The sequence below is a fragment of the Microdochium trichocladiopsis genome (assembly GCF_020744255.1).
Source record: "Microdochium trichocladiopsis strain MPI-CAGE-CH-0230 chromosome Unknown B0I36scaffold_7, whole genome shotgun sequence".
In the NCBI taxonomy this organism is placed as follows: Eukaryota; Fungi; Ascomycota; class Sordariomycetes; order Xylariales; family Microdochiaceae; genus Microdochium; species Microdochium trichocladiopsis.
In genome coordinates, this window is record NW_025763550.1 from 946,347 (window position 1) to 962,175 (window position 15,829).

Here is a 15,829-nt window from a genome sequence, read left to right on the forward strand (position 1 = left end):
ACGCATAACCCAGCATCATCACAGTAGGGGCAAAACCGCAACTACGAATATTCATTATTATAAATTCTCATGGGTATTGGCATAGAACCAAAATCTCATCCTTGAATGTCTGCGTTCGGATTTGAAGAAGAGGGTGCGCCATGCGCTAGTCTCAGATTGTGATATGTACAAACATCGCATTAAGAGCGGCTAGAACTGCCACTATCCCTGGCATCGCCAATATCATAGTGTTTGTTTTGGACTCAGTGCCCGACCGGAGGCATGCCGATATGTCAGTCCATGAGCAGACTCTGGTCATTTGGTCCTCTCGCACCAACCATGGGAATTGTCTTGTCTCCCTCTCCTTTATGAAGGACCAGGTGCCTTGACCTTGAACTTGATTTTTGGTGCCGGCGGAGATCCGCTCTTGCCACCACCACCACCACCATCGCCGCCCATTGAAGGACGACCAGAATGAGCAGACGACGAACCACCACCCGTTGAATGACCGCCAGAGGAAGGTAAAGGCTTGCGATGATCATCACGTCCTCCACTGCCACTTTGATGATTATCTCTGCCGCGATCGCCTCCGCTCCCACCACTTCCACTTCCACTTCCACCGCCACCTCCTGGCAACGGCCGCCGCTCTCCAGACGGGAGAGCCTTGCGCACTGAGTCCGGCAGAGCCTTGCGGACAGTTCCTCCCGAAAGCCCGCTCCCACTGCCGCTACCAGGGTCCGGAAGCGCCTTCCGCTGCTTCTCAGTTGAGCTGCCGCTCCCCTGATAATCTCTGCTGCTGCTACCATTACCACCACTATTTCCACCAGTAAATTTTGGCGATGACAAGGACGGCGACCGCGAGTGGCCAGGACTGTGGGAGCTGAGCTTCTTTTTGCTCGAGCCAATGTTCGAGAAAAGCCGGCCCAGCGAGGGACCGGGAGAACTGCGAGGGCTGGGGCCTGATGGACCGCCACTGCTGGTCTTTTCCACAGCAGAGTGCTTGGGCGCAGCGCGGACCTGTCCCGATGAAGACGAGCTTGGCCCTTGCGGCGCTGGTGCTGAGCCAGACACTGATGCTGACGACGATGACACCGATGTCGGCATGTCCTTGCGTATCTTGAGCTTGTCCCAGGCACGGAAAGGGATGCGTACAATCTTCTTAGGTTTCGGCTTCCTGAGAATCAGTGCCACTTGACTCGCAATTTTGGAAGTATTGAGCTTGACAATCTTCCTGGGGCGGCTGCTATTTAGAGCATCCGGATTGGGGCGCTTCTTTGGATTCGCCAATATACTGCCACTGTTGCTGCTCGTAGGAGGGGGATCAGGCTTGCTCGCAGGGGGGATCTTCGCAGTAGGGATCTTCGCAGTAGGGATCTTCGCAGTGGATATCTTCGGGGTCGAGGTTTTGGCCACACTGATCTTGTCAGGATTGATCTTAGGGGTGCTGGTGCTGCTGACCAGAGGTTTAGAAGGTGCAGGCTTGGGCGGCGCTTCAACCTTGGCTATGGACGGTTTCGTTTCCGGTATCACAGGTCGATCGCCATTAGTACGAGCAGGTGTCGAGACTGAGATACTATCCCTGTTCTCAGCTGGCGCAGATGCTGGCGCCGCTACCGACGCCGGTGATGGTGACTTCACCACAGGACTAGCAGTAATCGACTGTTTTTGTGGCAGCTCGATTGCCTTGATTGTGGAAGACGGCGCTGCAGGCTTCGTAGTGGCAACCGCCTTTGGTGGCACCGTGATGGCTCCCAACGTCGGCTGAGGGGCGGCTGGCACCGCAGCTGGAGTAGATGTCTTGCTATTGAAGCTCGGTGCCTTGTTGAGGTTGAGAGTAATGGTGCGCTTTGGCTCTGGGCGCGGCGCGGATGCTGGTGTCGTGTACTTCTTTCTCGACTTCAACTTGTAGTGGCGCCTGAAGTGCATGACGCATGACCTGCGCACTTTCTCGTTGCGCCGCTTGTCGACTGTCCAGTAGGTTGGATATTTGAAGGTCATGAGCATCGAGTCGTCTTCCTCCACGAGGATGGAGACGAGCTCCAACAAATTGATTCGCTCCGTAACTGACAACACTGGAGAGTTGATGGCATCCCAGACCACCTCGTGCAGAGTCTCATCGTCCTTGAGCTCATCCTTGAGCGCTGCCAGTGCAGCAGACAGGTCTTCCTTGCGTGCCCGCGCCTTCTGGCGCTCCTCGGTCATGGTGTTCTCGTGCTCCACTATAAGACCGTCATCCGCAGGCGGTGGTGCGGCCTGCTTCTCGAGGTCCTTGTTTTCGCCGATGGCAATGCCGGCAAGGCCACGGCAGAGAGCCTTGAAGAGCTGGGCCCTCACAAAAGGTGATGGGTCGGTACCGATCAGTGAAAGAAGAAAGCGCAGGAATGTCGGGTTCGAGAGCAGCCCAAGCTCAACCAGCGACTCGCATGCCTTGATGCGCACCAGATCCAAAGTCTTATCCTGCAGATACTGTATGAACACGATAGGGTTTTGATCGATCACCTTGGCCTTCATGAGCGTGCAGAGAGCGTCGAGAGAGGCCACGGTGAAGCAGTTCTGGTACGAAGGGTAATACTCGTCCATTCTCCGGAACCGCTCGATCTCTTCAAGCGCCTGATCGCGGAACAGCCGGGGCTCCGGGTCGTCAATCGCCTCCTCCATGAACTCATCTTCATCCGCATCCCCAAAAGACATCGGCTTCGGTTTGACCTTCTTCTCGTCCGGGACCTGACACTGGGCAAGTGCTCGAATTAGGATAGATATGTAAATATGGTCGGAGTACATGTTTTCCGAATTGTCGTTGCCGCGAAGCTGGGCGAGGATGAAGTGTCTGGCCTCGCGAGGACACTGGCCATCATCTCCTCTGACCTGTGCGATGGCCATGGGGATCGCACACTGGACCAGGTACTGCCTCTTATCAACAAAATTGTTAGGCCTTGGCGTGTCCGTTCCAGGCACACAAAAGAAGTGCTGAAATGTCTTTCGTAAATGAAACAAGCCGATATTGTCGATGGCGTTAACGGCATGCTTCGGAAGGATCTTGGCCGACATCGTCCGGATGCCATAATAGTAGCGCGCATCCAAGAGCGTTCTGGTGAGGATTGTGGACACCAGTGGGTGTGGTCCGGTCTTGGCAAAACTGCTGTCAAGGAAGAGCATCGAATCCTGCTGGGCCACGACGTCCTTGTCTTGTTGGAGCTGCGAGACGTACATGTATGCCGGCAGGTTGGTCTTGATGTCACAAATCCACTCGAAGTCAGCGTCCATCCGGATCCACTCGTAAGACTCCAGATCCATGCGGGCTTCTTGCTCTTCGTCCCAATCAATGAAGCGCCACTCGTCAGCTTCCTCCTGCTGCTGGAGCACATCTCCAAGCGAGTACAACGCTTGGGTCTCCTCGGCGGCATCGTCGTTGGCCTTCGTGCTAAGACCAGCCATCTGCCGTTCACGCTGGCGTCTGTTCCTCTTAAGACGCTTGTATTTGGTGTTGTAAGGGATCTCGAACTTTGACGCTTTCCCCGAGTCCTCGCGGATATCCACAATGTGCTCGTAGGGTGTGCCGTCGGCCTCATGAATTCGTATCGTCATGGGGCCAGTGAAAGAGCCCTGCAGCTCGCCAGCGTAGACGGCGTGGTTGTCTTCCATTACTTCCCGCCAAAACTCGTCTTTTTCCAGCGGCCGAGTCTTAGCGGCTGCAATGTCCTGGGTCTGCCGGATCGTCATTTCGACGCACAATCGCTTCTTGTTAAAACGCTGAAAGACATCGAATCTAGGACAGCCAGATCCATGAACCCACTGGCTCCAGAAAGTGTCCAGTCTGGTGCCCAGTGCCTTCTCGCAGGCCTTGCGAAATAGCTCAGACATTAAGACCTCATCAGATGTTTGCACCGAGGTGTTGGCTTTGCTAACAATCTTGGAAATGATCCGCATCAGTCCGGCCGAGCTCGATGACTTGGAGATGCGTCGATCCAAGATGAACAGGACCAGTGGCGCCTTCAGGTTCATGAAGTCCACCTCGAAGTCGCCAAGGTACAAATGATCACCAAGGTCGTGCAGAGACGGACGCTTGATGTCAAGCTGAACGAGCCGATCGGCCATGGTCTTCATGCGGAACCGATACTCGTTGTTACCGCAAAGGAACTTCATGAATATGTCTGTCATGAACCAGGCTATGCCAACGATGAGCCATATGTCTGCTCTTTGGTTTGGACCAATGTTGACGCCGAACCACTGAGAGGCCAATGCATGGACCAGTGTTCTTGTGGTTTCAACCTCGGTGTCGATCACTTCTCTCGGATAGAGCAGACGGCTGCTGCACAGAGAGAACGCGCACAGTGGCACTGTGTCGTCTACCATATCGTCCACAAAGCAAACTTTGTAGCTGTCGAATGGGTATCTTCCGAATTGCAGAACGAAGTAATCAACAGCTGTGACGAGTGTGGCACAGGTGTTCTTAACCTCTTCTGCTCGGCCTGGAAGACAGTAGCCATGCACTTTGACGGCGCTGACGTTGAGTTTGATGTCGTCTTCTTCCGTGCGAAATTCTGACCAAAGATCTACGTGCTCAAAAGGCCCAACCGCGAACCCAATGTGCTTGGCTGCTTTATTCTTGTCGATCTCAAAGGTCATTGTCTTCTTTGTCTCGTCATCCTTGCAGATGACATCTCCCGTCAGATAGCCCGTGCAGACGACGGTCAGCTCCAAGAGCTTGTCGTCCTCTGTGAGCCTCAATTCTCGACGCGGCGTGGGTGTGGGGTCTTCCTGCCCATATTTCCTCTTACGATTGATGCCATTCACACCATTCGTCAAGGTGCCACCCTTCTGGCTTGCTTGGGCTGTTTTTGGTGGTCGGAATGCGTCGCCAAGAGTTCGTGGGCAGGTGATGGACACCTTCCACGAGTTTCTGCTACCCGGGTCATCTATGCATGGGAATATCGAGCACGCAGTCCCGGACCCTGCCGAATGGCGCGTATATACATGAGGGTACCTCGTGTCGGTCTCATCGCAGCCAACAAAGTGTAAGCCGTCCGTCACCCCTTTGAGCTTGAATGGAATGCTGATTGTGCAGGCTGATATCGAGCCGTCCGCGTTTAGAATGTGATCGCTGAGCTCGTTCTTGGTCGCATCCTGATTCTTCTGCTTGATTTCCCTGCCCGAGGGCAGCTTGACGCGAAGCGAGCCATCGTTCGGCTGACAGCATTTCAGGTCGTGGTCGAGGGCTGAAATCTCCTTGCGCTTGTGGTGCAGCAGCGGCTGGATTCGACGCTTTCTAAGCGCCCATTGCCCGGGCGACCACTTGAACTCGCTTGGCGTGTCAAGCCATCCGCAAGGGTCTTGATACGAAGCTTCCGTCGCACAGCCAGATACTGTGATTTTGGACGTGTCGATATCAGACTGTCGCGCGTCGATGTAGACCTCTGACACATCCTCAATGATGGCAATCATTATGTCGGCACGCCCATGTATAGCCTTGTTTTGAAGATCGATCTCGAGGTGAACGGACTGCTTGAGGACGACATAGCTGCGTGGGGGCGTATCGTCGACAGGGAGCTCGGCGTGAGGAGCTTCGCCGTCGATGGGCGCAAGCTCGGGGTCGACGGTTCCAGGCATGGTGAGGCGCGCTGGGAGCCGTTGACGTTTCGGACTATGTGCAAGTCATGGGCGAAGGCACGTCGATCGACCGCGGCGGCCGACTACTGCAGGCAAGGGCAGAATAGTGTGACGGATCGCGCGGGTCGTCGGCCGTTCTCGGTGTTGAAGTCGTTTCTCCCGGGGCCCCAAGCAACGCGCTTATTCAGAAGAGGCAGTGGCAATCGATGATGGAGATAGCTCGGAAAGAGGTCGAGACGGCTGACTTGTGCGCGCGTGTACGAAGGCAGAGTTCTCGGTATCGCACAAAACCGACTGGCCGGAAGGACGAAGTGAGGAGGCTGCCCGTGTGGAAAGTGCGTATGCCGCCAAGTGCGGACGTGGTAGGCGTTATATGGTTGAGGTAAGGAATGCAATCGCCGGTGGCGGAAAATGATGGTTGTGGACAGGCAGCAAGTGTCAGGCTTCTTTTCGCAAGTTCGGTGCTTCCAGACGTTCAGCGTCGCCGGACGACCGTTGCGCCCGTCACTTGCTTGGGGCACGCGCGATGCGTCGCGGCCTTGTCTCGCTCGCCCAATCCGAGCCGGCAGTTGCTGGGCTACGCCGCACTGTATAGGCTGCATATCCTTGACACCACCACACAGTGCGATAATTGACAACTCACTCCCAGCTCATCAGCCGACCGATCAACTTCACATCAAAGTCATTGAAATTGAAAGTGGAAGCCGTTCCACCTTTCTTGCAATATCACGAACTCTGTCTCGAAGCAACAATTTATCATCATAAAGCATGGGTATCTTGAAATACAATAGGGACTGTCTGAAAGGACACATTAGTCCTTGCGACAGAGCCACGCTACAAGTTTAGTGTTTCGCCTCCCTCCGTGCCCGGCGCTTCTGTCTCTCGCGCGTTTTCATCGTCTCCGGGTCTCTGAGCTCGTCTGGTAGGTCAAAATCGTACACGTCGAATTCCGGCACATCGTGACCCCAAGCTACGGCGATGCGACCCCGTCTTCGGGAGCGGTTCAGCGCAGCGTCCCTTTGGTGTCTTTTGTGGAAGAAGGATGTGAAGTCTCTCCGCCGACTCGGGCTATCCTGTTCGGACGACTGCGCGAATGAGTCGCTGCGAGGCCGTTTCGTCGGATGTGACTTCTGGTACTTTTCACGGGCTAAGGCTGCCTCATCACGTAGCTGCCGTGCTATGGATGCATCCACGTCGCTTGAGTCGGGCGGATCGCCGTCGCTCTCTTCGTCATTGTCCTCGTCCTCGTCGTGCTCCTCGCTCATCTCGACATTGCGCAGTGCTCGGGTGCGTGGAGCAGCTGCGCGCTTGAAACGCGGGCGACCGACATCATCATCGCCGGAGCCTTGCACATTGTCATCGTGGGAAACCTCAGACACATCCGAATCATCGTTTAATGTCTCTTCCTCGTCGTCTTCATCTTCCTCCTCTTCTGCCAAAGCACGCTCCTTTTCGAGTTTCCGCCGCTTCTCCTCTTGACTCCAGTGACGAAACTTGCCAAGTATGGCTTGACATCCTCTGATGAAGTGTTCTCGGGCGGGCTCAAAGGACTTTTTCCGGGTTTCAGTTACACCATTTACTCCCATGGTCCGCAGCCAGTCATGGCCCTGGAGATCGCCTAAGATTCGCACGATCTGATCCTTCTCATGCTGTGCGCGACTTCGCTCCGTGTTCCTGATGCTCTTTTCCAGCCGCGCCGCCTTGCGATGGGAAGGAGAATAGAATGAGTCGGCCAGGGGGTCAGACCAGCCGTCATCATGTTTCTTGTGGTCAATCAAGCCGAAGTCTACCCGCGAGGCTTCGGCCAGGTCTGTGAATAGACTGTCACTGAAGCTGCGTATGGGATGGTCTGCGGCAAGCAGGACGTGGCCATTGTGGCGCGATGAAGTGTCCCTGGCTGTGGACAAACGTGAGTCGACGATCACAATGGGTGTATCGGCATTGAGCAGGTCTAGCATTGTAATGTCAGTGAGCACGATTGGAAGTGATTTGGAGCGTTCGGTATGGAACACATACGCTGCTCTTTTGGGTCATTGCCAATCACTTCATCGTACTCCGGAAAGTATGCCGACAACTCGCTCTTGAACCGGGTCGCTTCTTGCGAGCGAAGCTTGCGACCCGTCGGGGCTGTGGCCGAGGTGTCTGCTGCGCTAGGCTGCAACCTGTCCAGCTCGTGCTTGATGCCATCTACGACCTTCTTCTGGGGTTTCGTGGCGGCTGGCGGTGCGTTTGAAGCCGTGGTGGAGGTATTGGAGGTCGGTTCGGGCGGGTGATTGGTCGAGGTGGGAAGGGGCCTCTGTTGGAGAAGCTGTCGCGATTCATGTGTGGGCGCTACGATTGGGGTCGAGGTGGTCGTTGTTGTTATTGGCGTCCTATGGTTCAGAGGTCGACTGGGCAGTGGAGGTCGTGGGATTGGTATTGGTGGCGACTTTGGCGCTTCATGTGCTGGTGGTGTTGGTGGTGGTGGTGGTGCAACAGTCGACTGGGGGACGATTCGGCGCCAGTGATTATGAAGCGTGGTTTGCTGAAGCATGGGCTGCGGTCGTGAAGGGGGGAGGCGCGCGATGGAGTGTTTGGACGACGGGCTGCTGAGCGCGGACGGGCGCGAGCGCGCTGCCACTATCTCGACGGTGATTCTGGCCCTCTTGGACTTCAGAGGATCCTGGTTGGAATCAATGACTTCGAGCGGCCGCTTCATACGGGCTGGCTGGGCAGGGCGGGAAGGCAGCGGGCGCGTCGTTGTCGATGGCTGTGTTGGAAAGGAGCTGCTGTGAACAGTGTTGTCCTGATTGCCGTGTCCGTTAGCGCTCCTGACTGCTGCGCGCGGGGCTCCTTCTGCCTCGACCAGGCGCCAGCTGTTTCGTCGTCGCGTCTTGTGCCGCATGCTCCATCGCTCTGCAATTCGCATGGGCCGCGTGCGCAAGCTCCAGGGAATCAATTGGCATGTCTTAAATAGAGCGCCGGAAGACCATTCAGCGGTGCGACAGAGATTAGGACAAGGCGTCCAATCTGCCCTTTACTGCGACCCCAGACGCTATTCTCCAACTGCGTCCGCTGCAGATCCAGCTTGTGACAGTGGCATGCACTGGTGTGGACCTATTGCGTTGGAACATACCGGCCTCAAGGGCTGGCTTGAGCGCAACCACAGGAGCAATCAGTTGTATCGCGCTGCGTAGAGTTGTCGATCCCCGATGTAATTCACCCTATTGATCCATCACTCTAAATTTGGAAGCCTCGGGATATGGGCTTTGGCTCCGCCGCGAGCCAATTGTGCTATGGAAGAGAGCTTCCTCTATGTATCTCGATAAGAACTTGTTCTTCCATCAACAGCCTAACCGGGTTTCCGCAAGAAGGTGCTATCGTCTAGTGGTTAGGACATCACGTTGTGGTTGTACGCATGTACCGCTTAACATTCACTATCACGGAGAAAATTCCCGTGAAAACGCCGGTTCGATTCCGGCTAGCGCCAAGGCAAACCTTTCTTTTTGCATTCCTTCTCAACCACGATCGACTGACCGACCACATATTGGAGGGGGGGCGTTGTTGGTTGTCTCGAAGCTTGTTTGTTTTTTGCCTTTCTGGCATCTCTCCTTACCGAGATAGGTAACGCGTACCAATAATAATAATAATCTCTTTCTTTCATGTTGTCGAGTTGGGGGATCAATGAATAATACGCTGGTGGTCCAAGACGAGGCCATCCATAATTACTACTATATCTATCATACAACAAACATGAAAAAATGACAATATGAAGTGAAAGAAAGAGGAGGTTAACGAAAGAAATCCCACGATCTTTCTTTCTTCCTTGCTCCTAGTAAATAAAAAAATACGTGGCTTTCGGGGAGATATTGATTTGTTCGTGCTTAGTCGATATGTGTTGCTTAAATTAATTAAAAGCGACTCAATTTGAATGAGGAAACTCGCTGCTAATTAATATTGCCAATGTTGTCTGTCTGGTTTGATTATTCAGTGAGAGGTGTGAGGTCTTTTGGCCTTCCATGGCTCGACTAAGGAAACGTCGGTTTCCTCTGCCTGAGGTTGGAAATTCCAAAGATCCCTTAACCCCGTCCATGACCGTTATCTACACCAGTCGGCCCTTTCACTGTCGACGCCGTCGAGTAGCAGATGGCTCGTATCTGCCATCCCTCTCATACTGCCTCACCATCCTCCTCGTCTCTCTTGCATCCCTCGCCATTTCCGCATCCTCGTCCTCGGCACCGCCGCTGGCTTGGACCCCTTCCCGTCTCACTTTCAACCTGCACCTCGCCATGCTGCCTTTGCCTCCAAACCCCTCAAAATCCAACATCCACTCGAGCGGCAACACCCCACGCCTCGCCCCGTCCACCGTGTCCCGCGCATCATCACTCACCCACTCGTACCCGGCCTTGAGCACCACATCCGCAGTGACCTGGAACACGCCCCAGCCAAGCCGGGTGATTACATACGGCGCGCGCTGCCGGACGACCCGGCTGGGACGGAAGGTCGGGTGCAGGTGCATGTGCACCTCCTCGATGATGTCCGTGCGCGAGGGCCGCACAAAGAACTCCCACTCGTGCTGGTTCTCCTGGAGGCCGCTGGGCGAAGGCGCCACGAGGGTGTGGCGGTTGCCAATGTATACCGTGATTGTCTGGACTCCCGCACCGCCGCCCGTGCCACCGGCCAGAGATTGCTCCGCGGCGACCTCGGCGCTCCGCATCGCATAGGCCCGGGGGTACTTCTCTCGTAGTGCCTCGCGCCTCTGGGTGTCGGGCCGGGCGGCAGTCAGCGTACGGCACATGGGACACCGCGCCTCGAGGTCCTGCACGGCGTCGAAGTCGACGGGCACCTCGTCAACGTCGACTATGGCCATGGGCGCCGCGAGCGAGACCGACGCCCAGGTCGCCATGCAGAAGCTGCAGAGCGTGTGGTTGCACGTCGTGCGGACCGGGTCGTGCAGCAGGAGCTGGCAGATGGGACATGTGTCGTCCTCGTCGATGGTTTGCCCGTCTGCTCCATCATCCCCCTCTGCCCGCGCGTCTCCATACTCGAATTCGCTCTTGGCGTCTGGTGTTGCCTGAGGTTCTTGTCGTTGTGGTGGTCGTGCTTGTGCTTCGCCGTGATGGTCTCGTTTTGTTCTGTTGTCGGAGAGATTGTCGTGGCGTGGATTTTCTTGTTCTCGGGCCTCGCCTTGGAATCGATCCCCACGCAACGGCGACGATGGCTCGCCCGTTAGATCAATCACGTCGTCATTGCTGGGTGCCGGCTGTGAAAGATGTCGAGACTCATGGGCATCCTGGCTGCGTATTGCTGATCGCCGTGCTCGGCGAACTGCTCGGTCACGCGCGGTATGAGTACTCATCTTGGCGAGCACACACAAAAGGAAAAGGTAAAGCTATGGGACTGAGTCAACTTCAGAAAAGAGAAGAGTGAATCTCAGAAGTCGAGAATTCTCGAGGTGCACACTTCCTCGTGAATTCGAAGGCACATGCAGGCAACAGTGGCTTACAGTGCATGGGACCGACCGGACCAATCACAGCCCGCGCTAGTACCCCAGGATATCCAAACCCTGGGGGCGGCACTCTTAATAGCCATGTATGTATGGAGCGTTTGTAGAAAGGATGCCATCAGAGTGGCTAGTACGGATTGCATTCAATTTCACTTTTCTCTATGGCTTTATATGTCGTCAAGATATGTCGTCAAGCATAGTGTAGCTTGGTTTCTGTCCAAGCATCGGGTCTGCAACCGAAGACCTTGCGGACTTGATTCTCTTAGAAAAGTCCCATGCGTGGTGCCACGCTGGACGACTATTTCTTCTTGTTGTTACGCTTCTTGGACTTGCCACTCTGCGCCTGGCTGCCAGAAGTCTTGGACTTGCTAAGGTCCTCAACGCTCTTATCGAGAAGCTCAAAGTCCTCGGTAGAGTCAGCACTCGGCGTGCGCTGGCCAGGAGTGGACGAGGAGTCCTCATCCACAACCTCGTCAAGCTCGTCGTCCGCGCCGGCAGCGTCAGTGGTTGGTGAGCCGAGGAATCTGCCAATGGTCGACTTGAAGGCCCAGACCGGAAGTTTGACGAGAGCAGTGTCCTTGATGGTTGGCTTTGCGAGCTCATTGGGCTGTTCGAACATCCATATTAGTGCATGACACAAGCGTTTACAACTTTAGGCAATACTCACATCCAGCAGGAAGTCCATGACGTTGCCCTCGTCGTCGGCCTGCTCCAGGTATACATCACCAAGCGAGTCGACGACGAGGACTTTTCCGTTCTCGGCCACAACGCGCTTCTTGGCACCAGTAGGTCCAGACCCCTCGGGCTGAGGGACTGGTGTCGCACTGCCGCTGGCCTGAGCAGAGCCACGGGCGCGGCCACGAGGGACCTTCTTGCCATCCTTTCCGGACTCCTTGCGCGTCTCCCGCTCCTGGAACCGGCGCTGCTTGCGGTTCATGGGCATCTGAGGCTGCTCATCGTCACCAGAGGCAGGTGCAGGAGGCGGAGTGCTCGAGGCTGCAGCCTCGACACCGGGAATAGCAAGGTTGTCACCCCACGCAGCACGGCGGGCGAACTTGATGTACCGCTCGACGAACTCGCGCTGACGCTTCCAGCTCATGTACAAAGCAAGGTAATGGAAGCCGCCGCCCATCACAAGCAGGCAGCCGACCAGAACGGTTCCAAAGCCAGGTCTGTAGCGGTTGTAGTAGTAGTCGGTGCCCTTCCAGAGAGGAAAGCCGTTGTTGAGGAAGTGGTCGTAGCGCTCCCGACCAGGTCCACGTAGGACGTCGGCCACGATACCGAGGCGTGCCTGCCTCTCACCAGCAGACTTGATAGCAGCCTTGAGCTCGGCCTTGGTCGGCGGCTTGGTCGCGCCCTTCTTGCCCTTGGCCTTGTCCTCCTTGGCGCGCTCAGCCATCATCTGCTGGCGGACCTTGTCAGGGTGGAGCAGCTTGCTCTTCTTCTTGTAGGCCTTGCCAATCTCATCCTGAGAGGCGGAGGGGGCGATATCGAGGTATTGGTAGAAGGTCATGTCGGGACCTTCTGCAGCGGCAAGCTCGTCGCGGACGCGGAAGATTTCGCGATCTGCCGGCAGGGTCAGTATGAGCCGGGAAGCGTGCCATCAGGCCACTCGGAATACTGCAATGGCTGTCGCGTCGTGGAAATCACTCACCCTCCTTGGACCAGGCCGCAGTGAGCGGTGTGAGTAGGGCCAGAAGGCCGACAGAGACCATGGAGAACTTCATCTTGGCAAGCTGTCCAACCGGTGGATCGAGAATGCGCAACGGATGCGTCGAGGACGAGGAGAGGATGAAGGGTGTGTTGGGAGTGCAGGCGCCCAAGGAGCGGATTGACGTCGCACAAGGAAAAGGCCGCGCAGCTGGGCGATGCTGTCGTGGAGGGAATATATGTTTTTTTCTCCCTCGGACAGGCTGAAACCACTTGAAGGATCTCCTAGCCTGGCCTTCTAGACACGGTACATTTTAAGGGACTTGCGGGCCAGGGAGCGCTTCCAGACAAGGCAGGCGCGACCCCTGCCCACCGCCAGGCTGGGCCTAGCCTGAGTCGCCGAAGTCCTTAAAGGTCCGGGTATGTACACCTACCTTAAGGTAAGTAAGCGTTGCTTCCTCTCTCCAGTGGCTGGCTGGCTGCCGGGGTGCTCCAGCAGACACAACTCGCCAAGTGGCCTGGCCCTCTTGCTAAGCATTCGGGTCTACCAGCCTCTCTCTTCAGACAGAGAATCAGCCTCCGGATGGGACCGTCCGCATCTCCTTCATACTCGCGTGCCGAACGCCCAACTTGGGAGCTGCTCGTCATGCTGGCACCGTCTCAGCATTTCCTCGTGGGGTCAGGTTTCGCGTCACAAGCAAGGTTGCCGTGTGAGACAACGCTTCGCCCTCGCAGGCTCAGCTGTCCAGATGACGCCCTCGTGGAGGTCGCTCACTGCCTACCGAGGCCATGCTCGTCTTCATAACCAGGGCTAAGTATCGTTACGCACTGCTGCCAGCCAGCTTGTGAATTCTATCACCCAGCCGGGATCGGACAGATTGAGACATGAGCGCCCCCGGAGCTAGACTGGCCTATAGCTTAGTCTCCAACGAGCCTTCATTTAAGCGCGGCCCGACCAGGTCACATTGCCCACGATGCGTCACCACCTAAAGACACTCGGTCAGTTGGTGGAGGGGCTGCGGCCATGAAGAAGCAAACTGGCCGTGGCTCTGGATCGTGCGCGCGTGAGCTCTTGGACAGCCGGAGGGACGGGACAGCCGGTGAGTGTTGTTGGGCGGCAACAAACCTGGGGTGCCTGCCTGGAAGACTGGCCCGGCATCTGGAAACCTGCCCAAGTCGGTGGTGCCTGCCTGGACCAAGTGTTCCTGCTTTTGCCTGCCGTCGTCATCGACGCCTTCGTCATCGCCAGACAGAACCTCGTAGGGTCGTCTCAACCGCTCGTCCTTCTGTCCTCCTCAACCATGGCCACCTCGACGCCTCCTTGAGCATTACATTTTGTTTTGGCTCTCTGCCTGCCTGTCTCGTCCCTTCAACACCGCCTCGCTGGCCCCTTTGGGCTCTCTTGATCCCGCTTGCACCCCGCGGCGCCCCTCCCCCCTGGTGCCCCTGCAGACCACTTGCCCGGACTCATCTCATTTCAGCAACCCACTTGGGTACTCGTGCATGACAAGCCGCATTCTCGTGCCCCTCGGCCGACCCAACGGTTCGCCGTTCACGATAGTATAATACCGACGACTCCCCGTCCCAGGGGCCTTCTCCCAATAATTTCACAAGTCTCTGCTGCCTCGACCCGTTGACTCAAACTGACTCAAATTGATGTGTCTCTTCGTTCCTCAATCGTAACGATCCGCTCGACAATACTTATTGCTCACCCTTGCCGCCCAACCATAAGTCAAGTGCGACAGGATCACCAGGTCCAATCGTCCTTTCACCGCTTGACTCTCTCATCAGGACCTGCACCTTTCGAATTTGCCTGGAACTTGGACTTCGCGCCCATAAACCACCACTTGCGCACGTATCTGATCCTTGATCCCGGGCTGTCAGTGCACTTACAGCCGACTCGTGGTAACTCGTGGTAAGCTCAACAGCCAACTCAACCTTGGGTGGGGTGAGATCATCCATTCGCATCCGCATGCATCCCACTTACACGAGATGACAGCCTCCTCCAGACAACAGCAACGCCGAAACAATGAACTCCCACGACGAGCTTGCTGCGCTTTTTGCGCAGAACCTCACATTGCACCAGCCGCACCCGGCTCGCTTCCAAGCCGAGCAGCCACCGGCTCCTCAAGCAGAACCCATTGTCTATTCCATATCCCAACACTACACCCACTCCGCCCATGTGATCCGAGAGGCCCCGCCCGCACCCGAAGTCCAGCGTCCATCTTCGGAACCACCCCAACTCCAGCAGCCGACACCAGAGATGATTCTTCGCGAGTACGGGGTCGATCCCACTGCCTTGTCTTCTGCACAGCTCGATCTCTTCAAAACTGCCGAGGACGAGCAGAAGATGCGCCTCATCGAACTCTGGCGCATATGCCCGCCCTCGAATCAGCAGATGGATGCTAGCCTCGCCTTCAGTAGCACCACGGTAGATCAGGAGGAGCTGCTTGCGCACAGGCGGTATGAACAGACCCTCCAGGAGGAGGAGGAGTCTCGGAAGAGACAGAGCCTGCAAAGCATCAACTCGCTAGATGGCACCCCGTTGACGCCAGTGCAGACGGAGCACGGGCAGTGGCAAGCCTCATCGTATTCTGAGCCATACATGCTGTCTGGCTACGAGGCACTGGCTCGCAGGGAATATGAAGAGTCCGCCAGGAAAGCGGCGATGATCCAGCCCAAGGAGGTGTACAACCACTTTGGATCGGCAGCAGCTACCCAGCAATATCGACCTGCGATGGACCCTGTTTACAACGCTCACAACAAGGACGATTTCATCCGCCAGCAGATGGAGAACAACTATGGTGCTTACCAGCAGATGGACAGCGCCATGGAGTGGTGATTTCGGTTTCACTGTGGTCACTCAAGCCTTGCCGTGGTAGATGCATGTCTGCGGTGTTGATTTTGTCGCGAAACCAGGTCTTGTTTGGCTTTTGCATCATTTGCAGTTTAAAGATACCAATTCATAATGAAACAGCATGTGGTATGTCTCCACAGCACAGCAATGATTCTGCTTTTCTAGTGCAGTCCGTCGTCCATACTACCACACCATATCCGATCTTGTGAGGAGGTGGGTGCTGAGAATACCCCAATGCTCAATTGGAGCTC

General features: G+C 56.0%; 5 protein-coding genes and 1 non-coding gene across 6 annotated transcripts; 2 read left to right on the forward strand and 4 right to left on the reverse strand.

The window, feature by feature from the left end:
* Nucleotides 1-95: 95 nt before the first annotated feature.
* B0I36DRAFT_327160 (uncharacterized protein) lies at nt 96-4,191 on the reverse strand. Its single transcript, XM_046154432.1, has one exon. The coding sequence runs from the start codon at nt 4,135-4,137 to the stop codon at nt 346-348; it is 3,792 nt and encodes a 1,263-aa protein (XP_046010272.1). The 5' UTR covers nt 4,138-4,191; the 3' UTR covers nt 96-345.
* Nucleotides 4,192-6,325: 2,134 nt separating this feature from the next.
* B0I36DRAFT_327163 (something about silencing, SAS, complex subunit 4-domain-containing protein) lies at nt 6,326-8,717 on the reverse strand. The gene is made up of 2 exons (XM_046154433.1): nt 7,603-8,717; nt 6,326-7,537 (listed from the first exon to the last, which is right to left on the reverse strand). Exons 1-2 carry the CDS (start codon nt 8,492-8,494, stop codon nt 6,429-6,431), a joined length of 2,001 nt encoding a protein of 666 aa, XP_046010273.1. The 5' UTR covers nt 8,495-8,717; the 3' UTR covers nt 6,326-6,428.
* A 221-nt stretch (nt 8,718-8,938) lies between these two features.
* On the forward strand, nt 8,939-9,055 carry B0I36DRAFT_t114. Its single transcript has one exon. It is a non-coding gene; the product is annotated as a tRNA-His (tRNA).
* A 339-nt stretch (nt 9,056-9,394) lies between these two features.
* B0I36DRAFT_327166 (uncharacterized protein) lies at nt 9,395-11,170 on the reverse strand. The gene has a single exon (XM_046154434.1). It carries the CDS (start codon nt 10,922-10,924, stop codon nt 9,686-9,688), a length of 1,239 nt encoding a protein of 412 aa, XP_046010274.1. The 5' UTR covers nt 10,925-11,170; the 3' UTR covers nt 9,395-9,685.
* On the reverse strand, nt 11,171-12,990 carry B0I36DRAFT_327167 (uncharacterized protein). Its single transcript, XM_046154435.1, has 3 exons — nt 12,726-12,990; nt 11,739-12,637; nt 11,171-11,678 (listed from the first exon to the last, which is right to left on the reverse strand). Exons 1-3 carry the CDS (start codon nt 12,796-12,798, stop codon nt 11,370-11,372), a joined length of 1,281 nt encoding a protein of 426 aa, XP_046010275.1. The 5' UTR covers nt 12,799-12,990; the 3' UTR covers nt 11,171-11,369.
* A 1,264-nt stretch (nt 12,991-14,254) lies between these two features.
* B0I36DRAFT_432734 (uncharacterized protein) lies at nt 14,255-15,724 on the forward strand. The gene is made up of 2 exons (XM_046162643.1): nt 14,255-14,636; nt 14,721-15,724. The coding sequence occupies exon 2, from the start codon at nt 14,751-14,753 to the stop codon at nt 15,561-15,563; it is 813 nt and encodes a 270-aa protein (XP_046010276.1). The 5' UTR covers nt 14,255-14,636; nt 14,721-14,750; the 3' UTR covers nt 15,564-15,724.
* The last annotated feature ends 105 nt before the right edge of the window (nt 15,725-15,829 follow it).

Bases quoted from the DNA above. Each gene is read 5' to 3' on its own strand.
- B0I36DRAFT_327160 (XM_046154432.1), bottom strand. From the start codon at position 4,137: ATGACAGACATATTCATGAAGTTCCTTTGCGGTAACAACGAGTATCGG.
- B0I36DRAFT_327163 (XM_046154433.1), bottom strand. From the start codon at position 8,494: ATGCGAATTGCAGAGCGATGGAGCATGCGGCACAAGACGCGACGACGA. The intron at 7,538-7,602 runs GTATGTGTTCCA...TTACAATGCTAG, and splicing joins CAATGACCCAAAAGAGCAGC to ACCTGCTCAATGCCGATACA.
- B0I36DRAFT_327167 (XM_046154435.1), bottom strand. From the start codon at position 12,798: ATGAAGTTCTCCATGGTCTCTGTCGGCCTTCTGGCCCTACTCACACCG. The intron at 12,638-12,725 runs GTGAGTGATTTC...CCCTGCCGGCAG, and splicing joins TGCGGCCTGGTCCAAGGAGG to ATCGCGAAATCTTCCGCGTC. The intron at 11,679-11,738 runs GTGAGTATTGCC...ATGTTCGAACAG, and splicing joins TCATGGACTTCCTGCTGGAT to CCCAATGAGCTCGCAAAGCC.
- B0I36DRAFT_327166 (XM_046154434.1), bottom strand. From the start codon at position 10,924: ATGAGTACTCATACCGCGCGTGACCGAGCAGTTCGCCGAGCACGGCGA.
- B0I36DRAFT_432734 (XM_046162643.1), top strand. From the start codon at position 14,751: ATGAACTCCCACGACGAGCTTGCTGCGCTTTTTGCGCAGAACCTCACA.